Here is a 16930-nt window from a genome sequence, read left to right on the forward strand (position 1 = left end):
TTGCTTAATTTAAAAAAGAAAAACCAATTATAGATACTTCAAAAAACAAGAAATAAAAAGGTTTTCATCAGCTTAATTCGACTATAATTTAATTTTATTGCCTTCATTTTGCATAGTTCTACACTTTATGTATTGTGTTGTATATTTTTTAACTTGACAGCATATACTTTTCCATATTGATTTATTAGATTCATAAAGTGTGAATCTCTTTGTGAATCTTATAAAGCAATATGGATTCTTAAAGGATACGTATTATATTCCAACATAGCCAATAGATGAAGTATTATTTAGCTGAAAAACCTTCTTGTGACTGGATATTTAATTTGTGGAATTTTCTTTTGTTACTCGGCTATTATATCTATATATGAACTATATATGTTACTTAGGTTATTAGATGCATATGAACTGTGTATGTAAGTTATTATATGTATGATGATAAATGAACATTATTTAACACAACACTAGTCCACATTGGAATTATTTCTTCAGGGTTTATTCCCAAGAAATGAAAATTGTGAGGCAAACAGTTTACATATTTCATTTCCTTTGTTCACTGCAGAGACCTTAGTTTTTAATCCAAACAAAAATAAAATCACAGGGAGGATTTTGAGAAGAAGAGGAGGTGATTTTATTTATGGTATGATGAGGATACTCCAACTGCTGTATTGAGAATAGATTAGAAGCAAGGAACCAAGCTGAAGGTTACTGCAAAAATTCAGGCAGGAGATATTGATAGCTAGAACCACATGAAATTAGCTTTAGTCAAAAAATAACAGTGGCCCTTGTGAGAAGTTGTTGGATTCTATACACATTTGGAATATGAAGACAATACTACATTCCAGATCAAGGATTGCAAAGTGTTTGGAAGAATAAGATTTCTATCAACGGAGCTGGGAAAGACTCTGGGTAGAAGTTTTGAGGTGGTAGGGCTCAAGAGTTTAGTTTCGGACCTATTCAGTTTGATCTGTTAATCGGTTGATCAATTCAGTTTTAGTGGAACAAAACTCCCAATGTTATGCCTCAACTCCTACTTCTCTTCTAAACTTAAGAACTGTATATCCAACATGCTCAACACCTTCTCTTTGGTGCCTAAGAAGCATCTCTGTTTTAACATGTCCAGTAATAAGCTCTTGACCACCCCACCTTACAAACCTGCTCCTTCCAAAGACCTTTCTTCCTAGGAAAGTAGAACTTCATTCTTCTTCTTGTTTAGAACAACAAGCTCTCCAATTCCCCTTCTCCTTGCCTTCCACCCACCTGTAAAACTGAAACTCTCATTTGGTGTTTGTTCCACTCTGGGATTTATCTGGGGTCTGACCACATCTCAGCTACTGCCATGACCCTAATCCAAGATAGCTTCACTTCTCTTCTGAATTATTGCAATAGCTTCCTAACTGCACTTCCTCTCTATCATTTTGTTCTCATTTCTGCAGCCAAAGAGATCCTTTCAAAATGTAAGTCACATCATGTTCCACTTTTGCTGAAAACCCTCCAGTGGCCCCCGTCTCACTCAAAGTAAAAGCCAAAGTACCTGCAACGGCCCACATATCTTGAACAATTCAGGCCCCATTATCTAGCTTTCCTAACATCTCTTCTGGTACCCCTGGCTCACTCCATTCTGTCATAGTCCCCTCTTTTTGATTCTTTGAACATACCAGGCACTCTCCAACCAGCCCCAGGGCTGTTCTCTCTACTTGGTATGTTCTTTCCCCAGATGTCTGCATGACCACCTCTCTGGTATGTCATTGGGACGTCCCCCCTTTCTTGCTTTATTTTCTCTACAGCATTTATCACCTTCTAACACATTATTTGATTTACTGTTTGTGTTTCATATTTTGTGCTTCTCTCTGGAATGTGAGGTCCCCAAACACAGGGCTATTTGTGTGCTACGTTTGCTGCTACACTTCTAGGGCCCAGTATTGGAGGTGATTGATAAGTGTTTTGTTCAATGATTGACTGAAGATGTCAAATCTGGACTGGAGGACATGGTCTAGAACAGTGATCAATCCAGCTCCCTGCTATTTCCGTTGCATTGAATAGATGTATCCATGCAGGCATAGGGTGAACCGGACAATCCCAGGCTTGCACTGCTAAAGTAGTTGCATGGCAGGAAAGTAGACAGCTTCCAGGCAGGCTGGAGAAGATATAGAGCTACACATGCTCAATTTATTTACCCAGTCTCATTGATCGAAGTCCCTTTTCTTCCCACGCAGAAAAAAGTGAAAGGGTTGGAGAGAGTTTCAAAGAGCTACTCTGCCTGAATTCCTAGTGTAAAAAGTCTGAGCCCAGATAAATACGGCTTCTTGGCTCATACATTTTATTTGCCCTTCAAATTAGACTGTTTGTTGTGTTCTGCCAGGATACCTTCTACTCACTTAATATAATGCTGCAAGACTTTTAAAGAAGTTGAGTAGAGACCTAACCTTTGAAACTTTTATACCATTCAATCTCATCTAACTGATTTTTTTTCCTGGATTTTAACTTCTGAAGAGTTCTTTAATTTCAACCACAAATGCTGATTTCCCTATGTTTTACATTTTTTGGACAATTTAGCCAGGATATGGAAAAGGGAGAATGAGATTTCTACATTTAAGTTGCCATCTTTCCTAGCTGTACACATACAGATTATTTGAATGCTGTGCTCCTTTCTTTTTCCACTATTTTTCACTTTATTTTTTCATAGTTTGTGGGCATCAGTTTCTCTAATGAGAGAATCTTCCTAGGAGTTTAATCTCAAAAATTAAGTGAAAATATATCTTCAATGTTTTAAGATGTGAATGGAATACATCTATACCAATGGACAACTCTCTTCAAAGTGTAACTTACATTTCATTTACATACATAAAATTTATGCATATTATACATAACATATAGTGCATTATGTATAACAATACATGTCATATATAAATTATATGCTTTATATTTATATATAATTATACATACAAATTATATGTAATATATTATAAATTATATGCAGCAATTTAAATATGTGCACATATTCATATGTATATATTTTCCTTTCATATATATGTGTTACACACACACACACACACACACATATATGTATAAGCATTTACTTGTGAGTAAGTTCATCAACCGTAGAACACAATGACCTAGGAATGGGAGGGACAAAATTTTAGGATGAACAGAATCCCTGAGATCAAGTTAGGCTCTACAAAGCTGTGGTATAAAACGTCCTTTAGCTCAACTCAGTGATCTCCTCCTTTTGTATCTTTCTTTCCTAAAGCCAACAGAAGTGTCATTTAAGTAATGATTTAAATCTTTAGGTGATCAGATACTTTTTAAATCATATCTTGTGAAAAACTAATGCTAGCTCAATTTTAAAAAGCACTAATATGATGTCATAATATTTCCAGTTCCAAGTTTATGTTCTGCTCGTTATGGAATAGCCCTTGTCTTACATTTCTGCAACTTTACAACGATAGCACAAAATGTCATCATGAACATCACCATGGTAGCCATGGTCAACAGCACAAGCCCTCAATCCCAGTTCAATGGCTCCTCTGAGGGACTGCCTGTTGACTCATTTGGTAACCTAAATAAAGCCCCAGAGAGTCTTTCTGCAAAGGTAAGCAACACAAGATATAAATTTGTGCTTTTCTTTTTGCTGTTTGTTTGCTTGGATAATTATTTTTCTAGAGTATGTATGTTTAAAAACTTTAATGGAGAAAATAGTGATTTGAAAGCAAGTAAAAGGTCTAAAGAAGCTTTTTAGGGTATGTGAGAATCTTTTTGTGTAAGGTTTACTACAGCATTCTCTGTTTCTCTAAGGCTCCTGTGTATGACTGGTCTCCTCAAATCCAAGGCATCATCTTTGGTGCTGTTGGTTATGGTGGCATACTGACAATGGCTCCCAGTGGATACTTGGCTGGAAGAGTAGGAACAAAGCGAGTGGTTGGCATTTCTTTGTTTGCAACTTCATTTCTCACTCTATGCATCCCTCTGGCTGCTGACTTTGGAATAGTCTTCCTCATTGTAACTCGAATAGTCCAGGGCCTAAGCCAGGTACCCAATATTTTATAAATCTGAGTTGGATATTAATTTTGACATGGCACCACACGTTAAGAACTCTAATCATTTTAATTTCAGTGCTCAGTAATTGGGGGTCAGTTTGCAATTTGGGAAAAGTGGGGCCCTCCACATGAACGAAGCAGACTCTGCAGCATTGCTTTATCAGGTAAGGTCATGTACTCCAAATGGGAACACTACAATCCAACATTCTACCACTGGGTTCCTTGACAGCTTTTCATTGCATGGTTCCTCATCATCTGCTCAATGCCAATGAAGTATTTTTAAATTAAAAAGACTGGTCCTTTGTCTATGACATGATTTTCAGTTATTTTCCCTAAGATGTCATTTGTGGCATGACTTTGCCTACACTATGACTTGGAGCATTTAAAAAATATTTTTATGTGGTCAAATTGATCATTTTTATGGCATTGGATTTTGAATCATAGATGGAAAGGTTATAAAAAAAACTCCGTTCATGTTTTTTTTTTCTTGAGCTTGTATGGCTTTATCTTTATATATTAATTCCTGACATTTGGGAGTTTATACTATTATTTATTGGAAGGTAAAGATTCAACTTAATCTTCTTTGGAGTTGCTCTCAATTGTCCTGAGAACTTCTTTCTGATAATTATCTGCCTGGACACTGTGCTCTGAATGAATATTCTGGAGGAAGAAGTCTAAGTTATACAGGGGAAGTGTGGAAAATGGACAGTGTATGGTTAAGAAACAGGAGATTGCTACAGTGGGTGCTAGGTGAGAAAAAAAGGGTAACTCTCCTGGTAATTTATGAGTACCAAGAAGACAGGGACCCTTCAAGTCCAGAAAAAAAGCTATACACACACCCTGACTAACAGCACACTCTAAAACCCTCACAATTCTGGAGGATTAGTCTCTGCCATTTGCAACTTGGACTAAGAAAATTCACTTTGTTTATCACACTGAGGGATTATCTCAGAATACAGCACAAGAAAATCAAGAGATGAAAGAAAAGTTAAAAGACTTGGACTGAAGACAGTGATCTTATAGAAAGTAGCAACTCCCTTTCCTCTCACTTCTGAGTATATAGAGACTGAACAACCAGAACAGGTCAAATGACGGTACCTAGAAGAATCTCAGTAGCCTACAAAGGGTGCAGGTTCCAGAAGTTTTCTCATCTTTGGTGTTGAAGGACTGTTTCAGAGGCTCCAGGCGGGTGATCCTTTCCGGCCTCCCAACCTGGTTAGAGAGCATAGAGCCCATGGTTGTCTGAAGGCACCCAACAGAAAGCCACTGGAGAATCCCATCAGCAGGTGGAGTGAGCTGAACCTGCCTGCTTTCCTCAGTAGATCTTATAAAAACTGCCATTTCTGATTATCCCGGGGCTCCTCTGCAGGCTGTACTGGTGGATGGAATTACTCAGCTCATAAGGTTGGCGTAGGACTACTGCAGAAGGCACCTGCCTTTAGTGGAAGGGCTCAAGTATTGCCAGCCTCTAGGACATGGTGTACTGTATCTTCTAAGGGAGCCTAAAAAGGTGCACCTATTATAGATAGGAAACTTTGCAGCCACTTAAGGAGTTTAGTAACTTAAGGCACTGAGCAGACCAAACAGAACTGGTAGTTAATATCTAAGGCAGCTTTTAATAGGTGATAAGAAAAATTAACCCAAACACCTTTAAATCTAAAAATAATGCAATATCATACAGCAGTGAAAATGAAGAAACTGTAGCTGCATGAAACAACATAGATTAATCTCAGAAACACAAATGTTGTATGAATAAAGCACGTCTATCATGGAGGAAAATGCCTTGATACCTTGGTAGCCTAAGGTACACTACCAGACAAACTATCCCAGAGGTCATAGACCAGATAGGCTCACAGACCACATTAGGTGCTGTAATTGCAGTGTTACGTCAATTTAAAACACAGGGTAAAAAGTAAGGGGGAGGAGTGGAAATGGGATATGTTAACCCATGTAAGATAGAGTACAAGCAGGCAGAAGCATGACCTGAATCAAGTGTGCAGAATGTTCAAGTGTTCAAACATTCTTTCTCTGTCTTTCTGCTGCACCAGCCTTACCACTGATGGTGTGGTTCTGAGAACCAGAGTTGAGGTTCAAACAGGGGTGTCTAGAGGAAAGGCATCAGGGCCAATAACATGCATTTGCTGTATGGGAAAAACACAAGGATGAGTGCTGCTGGCCACAGGTCCATTCCCTAACGAACTAAGTGCCATGGCTTTGTGTTTCTTGAGCACGTGGAGACAGAATGGGTATCTCCAGTGGGTGCTGAATTAGGCCCGGACAAATATTGAGTCAGCAGTGCTGTGCTGTTAAACAGGCTTTTTAGGGGAGAAAGTAAGCCCATTTATAGTATTTATCAGTTTCTGTGCTCTAAAAACTCCCACCATAGCTGATTTCAAGATTCAGTCAAGTCACTGAATGAAGAGTTGGGAAGAGATGGCTACATTTGAATTTCACAAGCTTCAGTGCTTCCCTGATTGAGTGCCTCTAAACCTCCATGAATGTTCAGAGACTCATGTTTAAAATCATTGCCTGACTAATATTATTTGTCTCTTAGTCTTCATATCCCTTTATATCTATGTTCAAAGATAAACATGGTATTCTTAGTAAATTATTTATCTTTAATTTACATAGTTTATGAATTTTGTCTATCTCTCAAATTACTGACTTTGTTATAATCAATACCCAACACATCTTATGACATTTGAATAATCTCTTATAAGGTGAATTTATTTATTTTCTATGGTAGAAATGAATATTCTCATATAATACAGCAAACACATTACAGTGTCTTAGAAAAAGACATCCTGGATGATACAACTTTAATGAAGCCCAAAACATAAAAACAAAACAAATACACTTTAGTTATGAACGTATATACGATACAGCTCACACACAGGTTGATACATGTGATATCAACCTATGGTAGATGCGAATGTATGTATATGTATTTGTGTGTGTGTATTTAAGCATTAAATAAGTCAATGTAAATCAAGTATTAGCCATGAGCTGTTAGGCATCTGAATGGAGATTGGTTTATAGTTTGGAATTTGGTAGCGATATGAGAAAAAAACAGGACATACTGAAAATTCCTCAGTATTTCAATAGAAATAGTATTTAAAACCCTGGTCCTGGACAAGACCACGTAGAGAAAGAACATAGATGGAGAAGAGGACAAAACCAAGGGAATAGCTGTGAGGCCTTCCAGCATTCAGGCCTTAGAAGAGAATGACAGGCCAGCAAAAGTTCTGAGAAACTTCCCATGAGGCAGTGGGAAAACAAGGTAGGTGTGTGTGACAGATGCCGCAAGACAACAGTCAGTCAGAGGTAAACGGCCAACTGTACCACACGCTGCTGGGCTTGAGCAAGTGGCCATGAGTCCAGCAGGATGGAAGTCACAAAAAATCTTAACAAGAACCATGTCAGTGTTTTGAGAGTGAAAATGGAGGTATGTTGGGAATCGGCTGAGAAAAGAACAAGAAGAAAGAGAATGGAGACAGTTAGCACAGCCTTTTGGGAAGTTTTGCCTTGAAGAGAGGCAGAGAAATGTCAAAGTGCATGGAGGGGGTTCTGAAGGGTTTGTTTTGTTTTTAGCATGAGCCACAGGAAGCTATATTTGCATGTGGATGGGAAAGATTCAAGAGTTGAAGAGGGAAGTGAGGATGCAGGGAGAGAATGCATACTCTTAGGAGTCCAAGCCTGGGGTAGATTGGAGGAGATGGGGTCCAGAGGATAAGAAGGGACCTGGCTTTGGATGGATGAAATGCAGAAACCTGTTCCCCATTATAGTCAAAGCAAAGGCAGAGAGTTCAAGGAAAAGATGCAGATTTGGTAGACTTAGTGGTAGAAAAAGGTGCTGTTTTCCATCTCCATGTATCTGTGGCCTGGGGTCAGGCAGTCTCATTTCCAACACCAACTTCCCGTTATTAACAATGTGACCTTTGGCAAGTTATTTAAGTTTTCTCTCTATTTACTCAATTATAAATCTGACTACTAGTGCTTAAATGAGGCAACACAAGTAAATAAGAGACTTTTTTTTTTTTTTTTTTTTTTTTAATGTTATGAGGTGGGAAAAGATCTTCTAAACTAAAGAATAAATGTAGCTGTCATTATAGAGGAGAATCAGAGATCCGGCTTCATAAAAACTTACAGCTGAATTACAAAACACAACATTAAAAAGGTTAAAGATGGGAGGATAATTGCAGCCAGCATACAGACAAAGGATCATTCACAATACATAAAGATTCTGTAAATTAAGGGAAAATTAAACAAGCAAAAGAAACAAAGATAAGAAGATTATGAACAGACAGTTCACAGAAGAAATAAAAAATGATAGCTAAAGATAGAAAAAAAAGTGCAACTTTACTATGAAAAAGGAAATTAAAATGGGGTACTCTTTATTATTTATTCTTTTTTTTGGAAGTAAGGTCTCCCTTTGCCACCCAGGCTAGAGTGCAGTGGCATGATCTCAACTCACTGCAGCCTTGAACTCCTAGGCTCTAGTGATTCTCCTGCATCAGATTCCTGAATAGCTAAAACTACAGTCAGACACCACCATGCTTGGATAATTTTTTACTTTTTGTTTTTTGTAGAGACAGGATATTACTTATTGCCCAGGCTGGACTTGAACTCCTGGCCTCAACTGATCTTCCCACCTCAGCCTCCCAAAGTGCTGGGATTACAGGCATCAGCCACCACTCCCAGCTCTCTTTTTCATTAATATTGGAAAAATAATTTTTTTTTCCTGAGACGGAGTCTCACTCTGTCGCCCAGGCTGGAGTGCAGTGGCGCGATCTCGGCTCACTGCAACCTCCGCCTCCTGGGTTCAAGCGATTCCCCTGCCTCAGCCTCCCGAGTACCTGGGATTACAGGCATCCCCCACAACACCCAGCTAAGTTTTTGTATTTTTAGTAGAGGCAGGATTTCACCATGTTGGCCAGGCTGGTCTCGAACTCCTGACCTCCTGATTTGCCTGCCTCGGCCTCCCAAAGTGCTGGGATTACAAGCGTGAGCCACTGCACCGGGCCGGAAAGGCAATTTTTAAAAACTTTGATATACCTAATGTAAATGACGAGTTAATGGGTGCAGCACACCAACATGGCACATGTATGCATATGTAACAAACCTGCACTTTGTGCACATATACCCTAGAACTTAAAGTATAATAAATAAAAAATAAAATGCAAAAATGAAAAAAAAAAAAACCTTTTATAGGCATGATGGCTCATGCCTATAATCCAGTGCTTTGGGAGGCCAAGATGGAAGGATTACTTGAGGTCAGGAGTTTGAGGCCAGCCTGAGTAACATAGCAAGATTCCCATCTCTATAAAGAATTTTTTTAAGTTAGCCAAGTGTGGTGACATGCACCTGTCTTTCCATTACTTGGAGGTTGAGGTGGAAGGATTGCTTGAGCGTGGGAGTTTGAGATTACAGTAATCTGTGATTGCACCATGTAATAAATCTCCAGCCTGAGTGACAGAGCAAGACCCTGTCTCAAACAACAAAAAAAAACAAGAAACAACAACAAGGAAAAACCTTTGAGGATATTAAATGCTGTCAAAGAGACGAGGAAAAAAAAAAAAACAAGATTTTTGGCAATTTAATTTGGTACACCCTTCTAGTAAGGTATTTTGTCAGTATTTACCAAAATTTAAAATGCTCATAGCCTTTGATCTAGACTTTGACCTAGCAAGTCCACTTCTGATATTCTATTGCACAGAAATAAATTATGTCTATGTTCAGAGTAACTACGTAGAATCTACAATGACATAAAAATGCTTACCAGACTAATTGTTGAATAAAAAGTGAAGTCCCAAAACAATAGAAACATTATGATCCTGTTTTTTTAAAAATGATAATACTTATACACATATATAGTATTTGACAGCTTAATATTAATGTTCATCTGGAAAATAAAAAATACAATCACCTGGAAATGTTTGAAAAAGTGATAAAAAGGGAACATGCCCTACCATATTAGAACATTCTGAAAAGCTATACAAGTTAAAAGAGTTATTAGCACATTTATAGAAAAATCTATCTTTCTGCCTACATACTACATAAATGCATTTATCAGGAGGATGACTATGTGTAGATATATATTATTTATGTGTACAGAAAAGAAAAGGCATGCAATTACGTATTATATAATACATTGTTACTAATGGTTAATTTTAGAGAGAAGAATGAATGGCTGGGAAGGCAGATGAGAGTAACTTTGGCTCCTTATAGTAGTTTACTTTTACAATAAGCATATATAACTTGTGTAATTACAAGAACTTGAAAGGAAGTATGACAGTCATCTGCTATGTTATAGGGAACTGCCAGAAAAATGTGCTCTAAGGAGAACATATGAAATTATATGTTCTTAAATCATAAATTTGAAGTTTGTGCATTCTAATATGCTCGTCTCCTTATGGTTTAGTGCTACTGCTCTATAATATGTCATCTATCAATCTGTATGTGTTTGCCAGGAAGAAGTCTAGAGTCCCACAGCTTACTTTCTGTCTCTTTGCAGGAATGTTACTGGGATGCTTTTCTGCCATCCTCATAGGTGGCTTCATTAGTGAAACCCTTGGGTGGCCTTTTGTCTTCTATATCTTTGGTAAGCTACTATCTCCCAGTTCTCAGACTTTCATATGCAGAAAGATTCTCCTCAGTAAGTATATTTGTGTATAGTTTTCCAGACGAAATGAGTCAAGACAGATAAATCCTAGAAAACAAAATATCTTAATCTAAGGGAATAATTAGCCAATGCCATAAAAAAAATTGGAAGTTCTCCTGCCTATTATAAAGTGCTATTAACCTACCGTATTGTAGTATTATCACACGGTAATCAGGCATACTCTGCTGCCATTGCAGGCAGTAGGGGATAGGCTTGCAGTTCAGTGGTAAGACACGGAAGGAAGAAATCCAGAGAGTTAGGTGCTGCTCTCGGTTTTGTCTCAGATTAAGCATAGGAGCAAAGCATCCTGAGTGAGGCTCAAGTTTCTTAGAGAGGAGAAAACATGAAACACCAAGAGGATGAATTTTGCCAACCTCAGCATTTGTCCCAAAGCCTTCCATTTAGTTATTAGAAATCAAGAAAGAACTGCTCCCTCCATAACTTCCACTTCAGTAGCTTTTACATTCTACTTTCAAAGCTTTCATTAGTTTGCATTTATTCGTTTATACATTTATCTCCCCTTCTGGGCAGTGAGCTCTTTGAGGGCAGAGATAGAGTCCTGTTGGTTCTTGGGACTGTACAGAGTCCAGGGAACAAAGATGTTAGTTACCATGGAAACATTAATCATGAGAAAACTGGGGGGATATATTAATATCAGACAAGAATGGCTTCAGAACAAGGAATATTACCAATTCACAAGAAGACATAATAATCTGAAATGTACATACACCTAATGACAGAGCTTCACAATACATGAAGCAAAAACTGATCGAAGAGTAAGGAGAAATTGACAAATCCACAATTAAAGATGGAGGCCTCAATATTCTTCTCTCAACAATCAATAGAATAAGAACACAGATTAAGTACATTTTATTCAACAACAGTAGAGTACTTACTCTTTTCAAGTGTGCTTCAAACATTCACCAGGATAGACAATTTATGGCCTACAAAAATGAGATTGAACAAATTTAAATGAGTTAAAATGATAGAAAATATTTTCTTTGAACATAATAGAATTAAACTAGAAATAGTAACAGAAAGCCTCTGGAAATACCGCAAATATTTAAAAAGTTAGCAACATACTTCCAATGAGTTAAAGAAAAAGACACAAGGGAAAGTTTTTAATTGAATTGAATGAAAATGAAAAATCAATATCTCAAATTTTGTAGGATGTAATTAAAACAATGCTTAGAGAGAAACTTTTAACATTAAATGTTTATATTAGAAAAGATGGTTCTCAAATTAATGATCTAAGCTTATGTCTTAAAATAACTAGAAAAAGAAGATTTAAGTAAACCTAAATCAAACTGAAGGAAGAAAATAACAAAAGTACATGTATAAATTAATGGATTTAAACCAAAAAAGAGGTTGTGTTCAATCTAAAATTGGTTATTTGAAAAGACCAATAGCATTGACTAATCTTTAGCCAGATGGAGAGAGAGAGAGAGAGAGAAACAAAGAGAGAGAGAGAAAAATGAAAGAAAAATAACCAATATCAAGAATGAAAAAGAGGACTTTAATGTAGGCAGGGGAAAATCATTGGTGAAGACTGAAGACGGTGCCTGCACTCACAGAGAATCAGAGATAGTACCCATTTTCATAAGACAGACTGAAAAAATCATAATTCATGGGTCATTGGATGGAATACTCATAAATGTTATTCCTCAGTAGTGAGAAATTATTAGCCTTAGAGGGAATACTGCTGTGGATCTCTTTAACAAATGGTGATGGCAAGACCTAAAAGGGGCAAACTATTTCCACATAACTTAATCATACCCCAAAACAAAGCTTAAACAGATTTATAGGAATACAAAACTCTCTGGCACCCAGCAGGATATAATTCATAATGTCTGGCTCCAACCATAGATTACCAGACGTGAAGAAAAGGAGAAAAATACAACTTATAAGGAAGAGAATAATGAACTGATCAAAACTAACCCAGAGCTGACAGAGATTTTAGGATTAGTAAACAAGGGCATTGAAATAGTTACTATAGCTATATTATAGCATAAGTCTGTATGTTCAGAAAGTTAAGTGGAGGCATAGTAAATATAAAGAAGACCCAATAAAACTTATAGAGATGAAAAGTACAATATCTGAGATGAAAAATGCACTGAATGGAGTTAATGACAGATTAGATACAATAAAATGAAAGATTAATGAACTTAAAAACAGCAATATAAATCATTCAAAATGCACGACACAGAGAAAATTATAATATTAAAATGAGAACATTAGTAAGTTGTGGAGTGTCCAAAATAGAGGAGTAGGATGGGAGAACAACAACAACATTTCTCAAAAATATTTGAAGAAACAATGGCCAAAAATTTTCCAAATTGGATGAAAACTATAAATTCACAGATCCAAAAAGGTCAATGAAACTCAAGCACAAGAAACATGAAGAAAACTACATCAAGTTACATTCTAATCAAATGACTCAAAACCAGAAATAAAAAGAAAATCTTAGAGTAGCCAAAGCTAAAAGATGTGTTATAGAGAGAGGAGCAAAGATAATGCTGAATGCAGCATTCCCTCCTGTTAGAAGCAGTGCAAGAGAGAAGGCAGTGGAACAACATCTTTAAAGTAGTGCAAGAAAACAAACCAAAAAATAAAAAAAGAAAAGAAAAAAATCTGTCAACCTAGAATTCTAGACCCAATGAAAAAAACTGTTTCAAAAACAAATGCAAAATAGAGATATTTTCAGATGTAGAAAAACTGAAATAATTAGAAATGTCAATTAAAGAGAACAGTACCATTTTCAATGGCATAAAATATATTCAACATAGGGATAAAACCTGCCAAGAGATGTGAGGGCTGTGCACTGAAAACTACATTTTTATGGAAATGCAAAGATTCTAGAATAGCCAAACACCTTTGAAAATAAACTACAAAGTTGTAGGACTAACATTACCTGATGTCAAGACATATTATAAAGTTATAGTCTTTAAGACAGTGTGGTACTGGCATAAAGACTGGCAAATAGATCAGTGGAACAAAATAGAATCATAGACTCATGATTCTATTTAATTCATATAAAGTAAACTGAACTGATCTCTGAGAAAAGTTCAATATATAAAGCATAGTCTCTAACAGAAAGTGCTCAAAAATTGGATATCCACATGCAAAAAAAATGAACTTCCATCCATACCTTGGATCATATATAAAAACTAAACCAAAATGAATCCCAGACCTAAATATAAAACCTGAAATTATCCTTCTAGAAGAAGACATAGGAGATAATCTTTCTTATTTAAGCAATGATTTCCTAAATATGACACCAAAAGCATGATTCATAAAATTAATTGATAAATTGGATTTCATCAAAGTTAAAAATGTATCCTCATCAAAAAGCATTGTTAGGATAATAAAAAGACAAGCTGATCCCAGGAGAAAATAATTGCAAAACACATGTATAATAAAGACTTTTATTCAGAATGAGTAAATAATTCTCAAAACTCAATAATAAAAAAACCAAAAACAAATTGGGCAAAAACCCTTCACCAAAAAAAGATAGATAGAGGGAAAATAGGCACATGAAAAGATGCTCAACTCATCCTCAGTTATTTAAGAAATACAAATAAAAACCATGAGGTATCTCTACATACCTATCAGAATGGCTAATATTAAAAATATTGAGATATCAAGTATAGTGCCACTTCTAGGCTCTGTAATTTCCACACACACACAAATAAACAGGAAATGTAAAATGGGCGAATTGTTTAAGAAATGGAAAAGGGATATAATGAACATGAGCTTTTCCTAGAACTTATGTCAGAAAATATCCCAACTAAAAGAAATTCACCCAAAAAGCAGAAAACAGCCCATTTACCAAATGTACCCTGTGCCTACAGGAGGTGTTGGCTGTGTCTGCTGCCTTCTCTGGTTTATTGTGATTTATGATGACCCCACTTCCTATCCATGGATAAGCACCTCAGAAAAAGAATACATCACATCCTCCTTGAAACAGCAGGTACATACAAAGACACCAACACTTTCCTGAGACCTTGTATCTGAATTTTCTTGAGACCTTATATCTGTATTTTTAAGGGTGACTAAGTGTGTGAGCATCTCTTGGATTTGCCATTCTGACAGTAAATTTGTTTTCAGGTCAGGTCTTCTCAGCAGCCTCTTCCCATCAAAGCTGTGCTCAGATCTCTACCCATTTGGTCCATATGTTTAGGCTGTTTCAGCCATCAATGGTTAGTTAGCACAATGGTTGTATACATACCAACTTACATCAGCTCTGTGTACCATATTAACATCAGAGACGTGAGTATGTTTCCTTCCCTTCCTTTCTCCTGCTTGCATGGCTGACCAATTACTCTGCCCTCACTAATCATTCCACTTAGAGAAATGTATTTCTTATTACCAAAAATAATCTAATATTTAATATTCATGCCAGTAGCTTTTTTGCGGTATGATTTAAGAGGTTACTGATTTTCCTAAGAAAGTATGATTTCAGAGCGTCAGTATTATTAGTAGTAATTTATCAACAAAAGTTGTGGTCTCACTGCCTTTATTATGGTAATTTACTCAATCTTTTCTCTTTAGAATGGACTTCTATCTGCCCTTCCTTTTATTGTTGCCTGGGTCATAGGCATAGTGGGAGGCTATCTAGCAGATTTCCTTCTAACCAAAAATTTTAGACTCATCACTGTGAGGAAAATTGCCACAATTTTAGGTAAGAACAGAGCCTGAGGGTCAGACAATTCGCATAGCATACAACAGCCAAAGAGTGCATCTCACTGTTTAATTTGTTTGTTCTTCATTCCCTAGGAAATCTTCCTGCTTCAGCACTCATTGTGTCTCTGCCCTACCTCAATTCCAGCTATATCACAGCAACTGCCTTGCTGACGCTCTCATGTGCATTAAGCACATTGTGTCAGTCAGGGATTTATATCAATGTCTTAGATATTGCTCCAAGGTAGGACTCTGTTCCCCACTCTCAGTTTCACATTTTCTTTAAAAGATTTAGCTTTCAGCTTTCTGGGATCCCCAAATTTAGGAAATGAATAAACCATAGGGAAGGACCACAGATAGACCTGTGGCCATTTTTTTCAGGGATGTTGAGGGAGGGGTATTGATTTGTCTTCATCCCTCTCCTTGAATATACATAGTGCAAGTCCTTTTTGATATAATTGTCTAATTATAACTAAATATAATTGTAAAATGTAATTGAGTTATAGATTCATTCATAGATCAGGGCTGAAGGATACTGTCAAACATCTCTGGATCTAGACTGGAACATTCCTGTCACCCACAGGCATTCCAGTTTTCTCATGGGAGCATCAAGGGGATTTTCGAGCATGGCACCTGTCATTGTACCCACTGTCAGTGGATTTCTTCTTAGTCAGGTACAATTTTTTTGTCATGAAGGACTCCAAAAATGCTCTGCTAAATCCATTTATAAAGGTAATAGCATGTATTCAAATATTGAAAAATAAAGTTAAATTGTGGGTAATTTGTCATTAAGATGAACCTGGTAAAGAAAAATATAGGATCATTTCTTTGGTGACCTAAAACCTGGTTCATTCTCAAGAAAAGAACTAAATATCGATTGCTATCTTTGAAACTGAAACCACACAGTTGCATAGGTGTCTTGGGATAATGATTCCACGCATAACTGCCAACCTGCTATGTTTCTGGCAATACTTTTAATTTGTATCCAGTATCTACAAGGAAGTTAAGTTTATGAAACACAAACAAACCCTTTAAAGAGTGATCAAAGAACATGAACAGATTCTTTTCAAAAGAAGACATATATGTTCTTTTTTTGAGAATTGTCTATTCATGTCTTTAGCCCACTTTTTGATGGGACTGTTTATTTTTGTCTTGCTAACTTATTTGAGCTTGTTGTAAATTCTGGATATTAGTCCTTTGTCAGACGTATAGATTGTGAAAATTTTCCCCCAGTCTGTGGGTTGTCTGTTAATTCTGCTGACTGTTCCTTTTGCTGTGCAAAAGCTCTTTAGTTTAATTAAGTCCCAGCTATTTATTTTTGTTTTTATCGCATTTGCTTTTGGGTTCTTGGTCATGAAATCCTTGCCTAAGCCAATGTCTAGAAGGGTTTTTCTGATGTTATCTTCTAGAATTTTTATAGTTTCAGGTCTTAGATTTAAGTCCTTGATCCATCTTGAGCTGATTTTTGTATAAGGTGAGAGATGAGAATCCAGTTTCATTCTCCTACATGTGGCTTGCCAATTATCCCAGCACCATTTGTTGAATAGGATGTTCC

At 36.6% G+C, this 16930-nt stretch overlaps 1 protein-coding gene and 1 long non-coding RNA gene across 8 annotated transcripts in view; one reads left to right on the forward strand and one right to left on the reverse strand.

Moving 5' to 3' along the window:
• LOC135970691 (uncharacterized) overlaps nt 1-16930 on the reverse strand; it is a 52511-nt gene that overhangs the window by 23207 nt on the left and 12374 nt on the right. The window contains exon 2 of the long non-coding RNA XR_010586505.2: nt 11592-11639. This is a non-coding gene — a long non-coding RNA (uncharacterized lncRNA). The remainder of the gene's footprint in view (nt 1-11591; nt 11640-16930) is intronic.
• Nucleotides 1-16930, forward strand: part of SLC17A3 (solute carrier family 17 member 3) — a 28735-nt gene that overhangs the window by 4338 nt on the left and 7467 nt on the right. For 3 of the 7 annotated variants that reach the window (XM_045390585.3, XM_005553845.4, XM_065544324.1), the window contains exons 3-11: nt 3378-3589; nt 3793-4026; nt 4111-4198; nt 10549-10635; nt 14547-14665; nt 14803-14964; nt 15247-15376; nt 15472-15619; nt 15959-16049. In XM_045390585.3, coding sequence (XP_045246520.1) covers nt 3378-3589; nt 3793-4026; nt 4111-4198; nt 10549-10635; nt 14547-14665; nt 14803-14964; nt 15247-15376; nt 15472-15619; nt 15959-16049 — 1271 coding nt within the window. The remainder of the gene's footprint in view (nt 1-3377; nt 3590-3792; nt 4027-4110; nt 4199-10548; nt 10636-14546; nt 14666-14802; nt 14965-15246; nt 15377-15471; nt 15620-15958; nt 16050-16930) is intronic. The other 4 variants (XM_074038731.1, XM_005553847.4, XM_074038732.1 and 1 more) reach the window with 2 other exon arrangements.

This window comes from Macaca fascicularis, chromosome 4 (genome assembly GCF_037993035.2).
Source record: "Macaca fascicularis isolate 582-1 chromosome 4, T2T-MFA8v1.1".
Taxonomy (NCBI): Eukaryota; Metazoa; Chordata; class Mammalia; order Primates; family Cercopithecidae; genus Macaca; species Macaca fascicularis.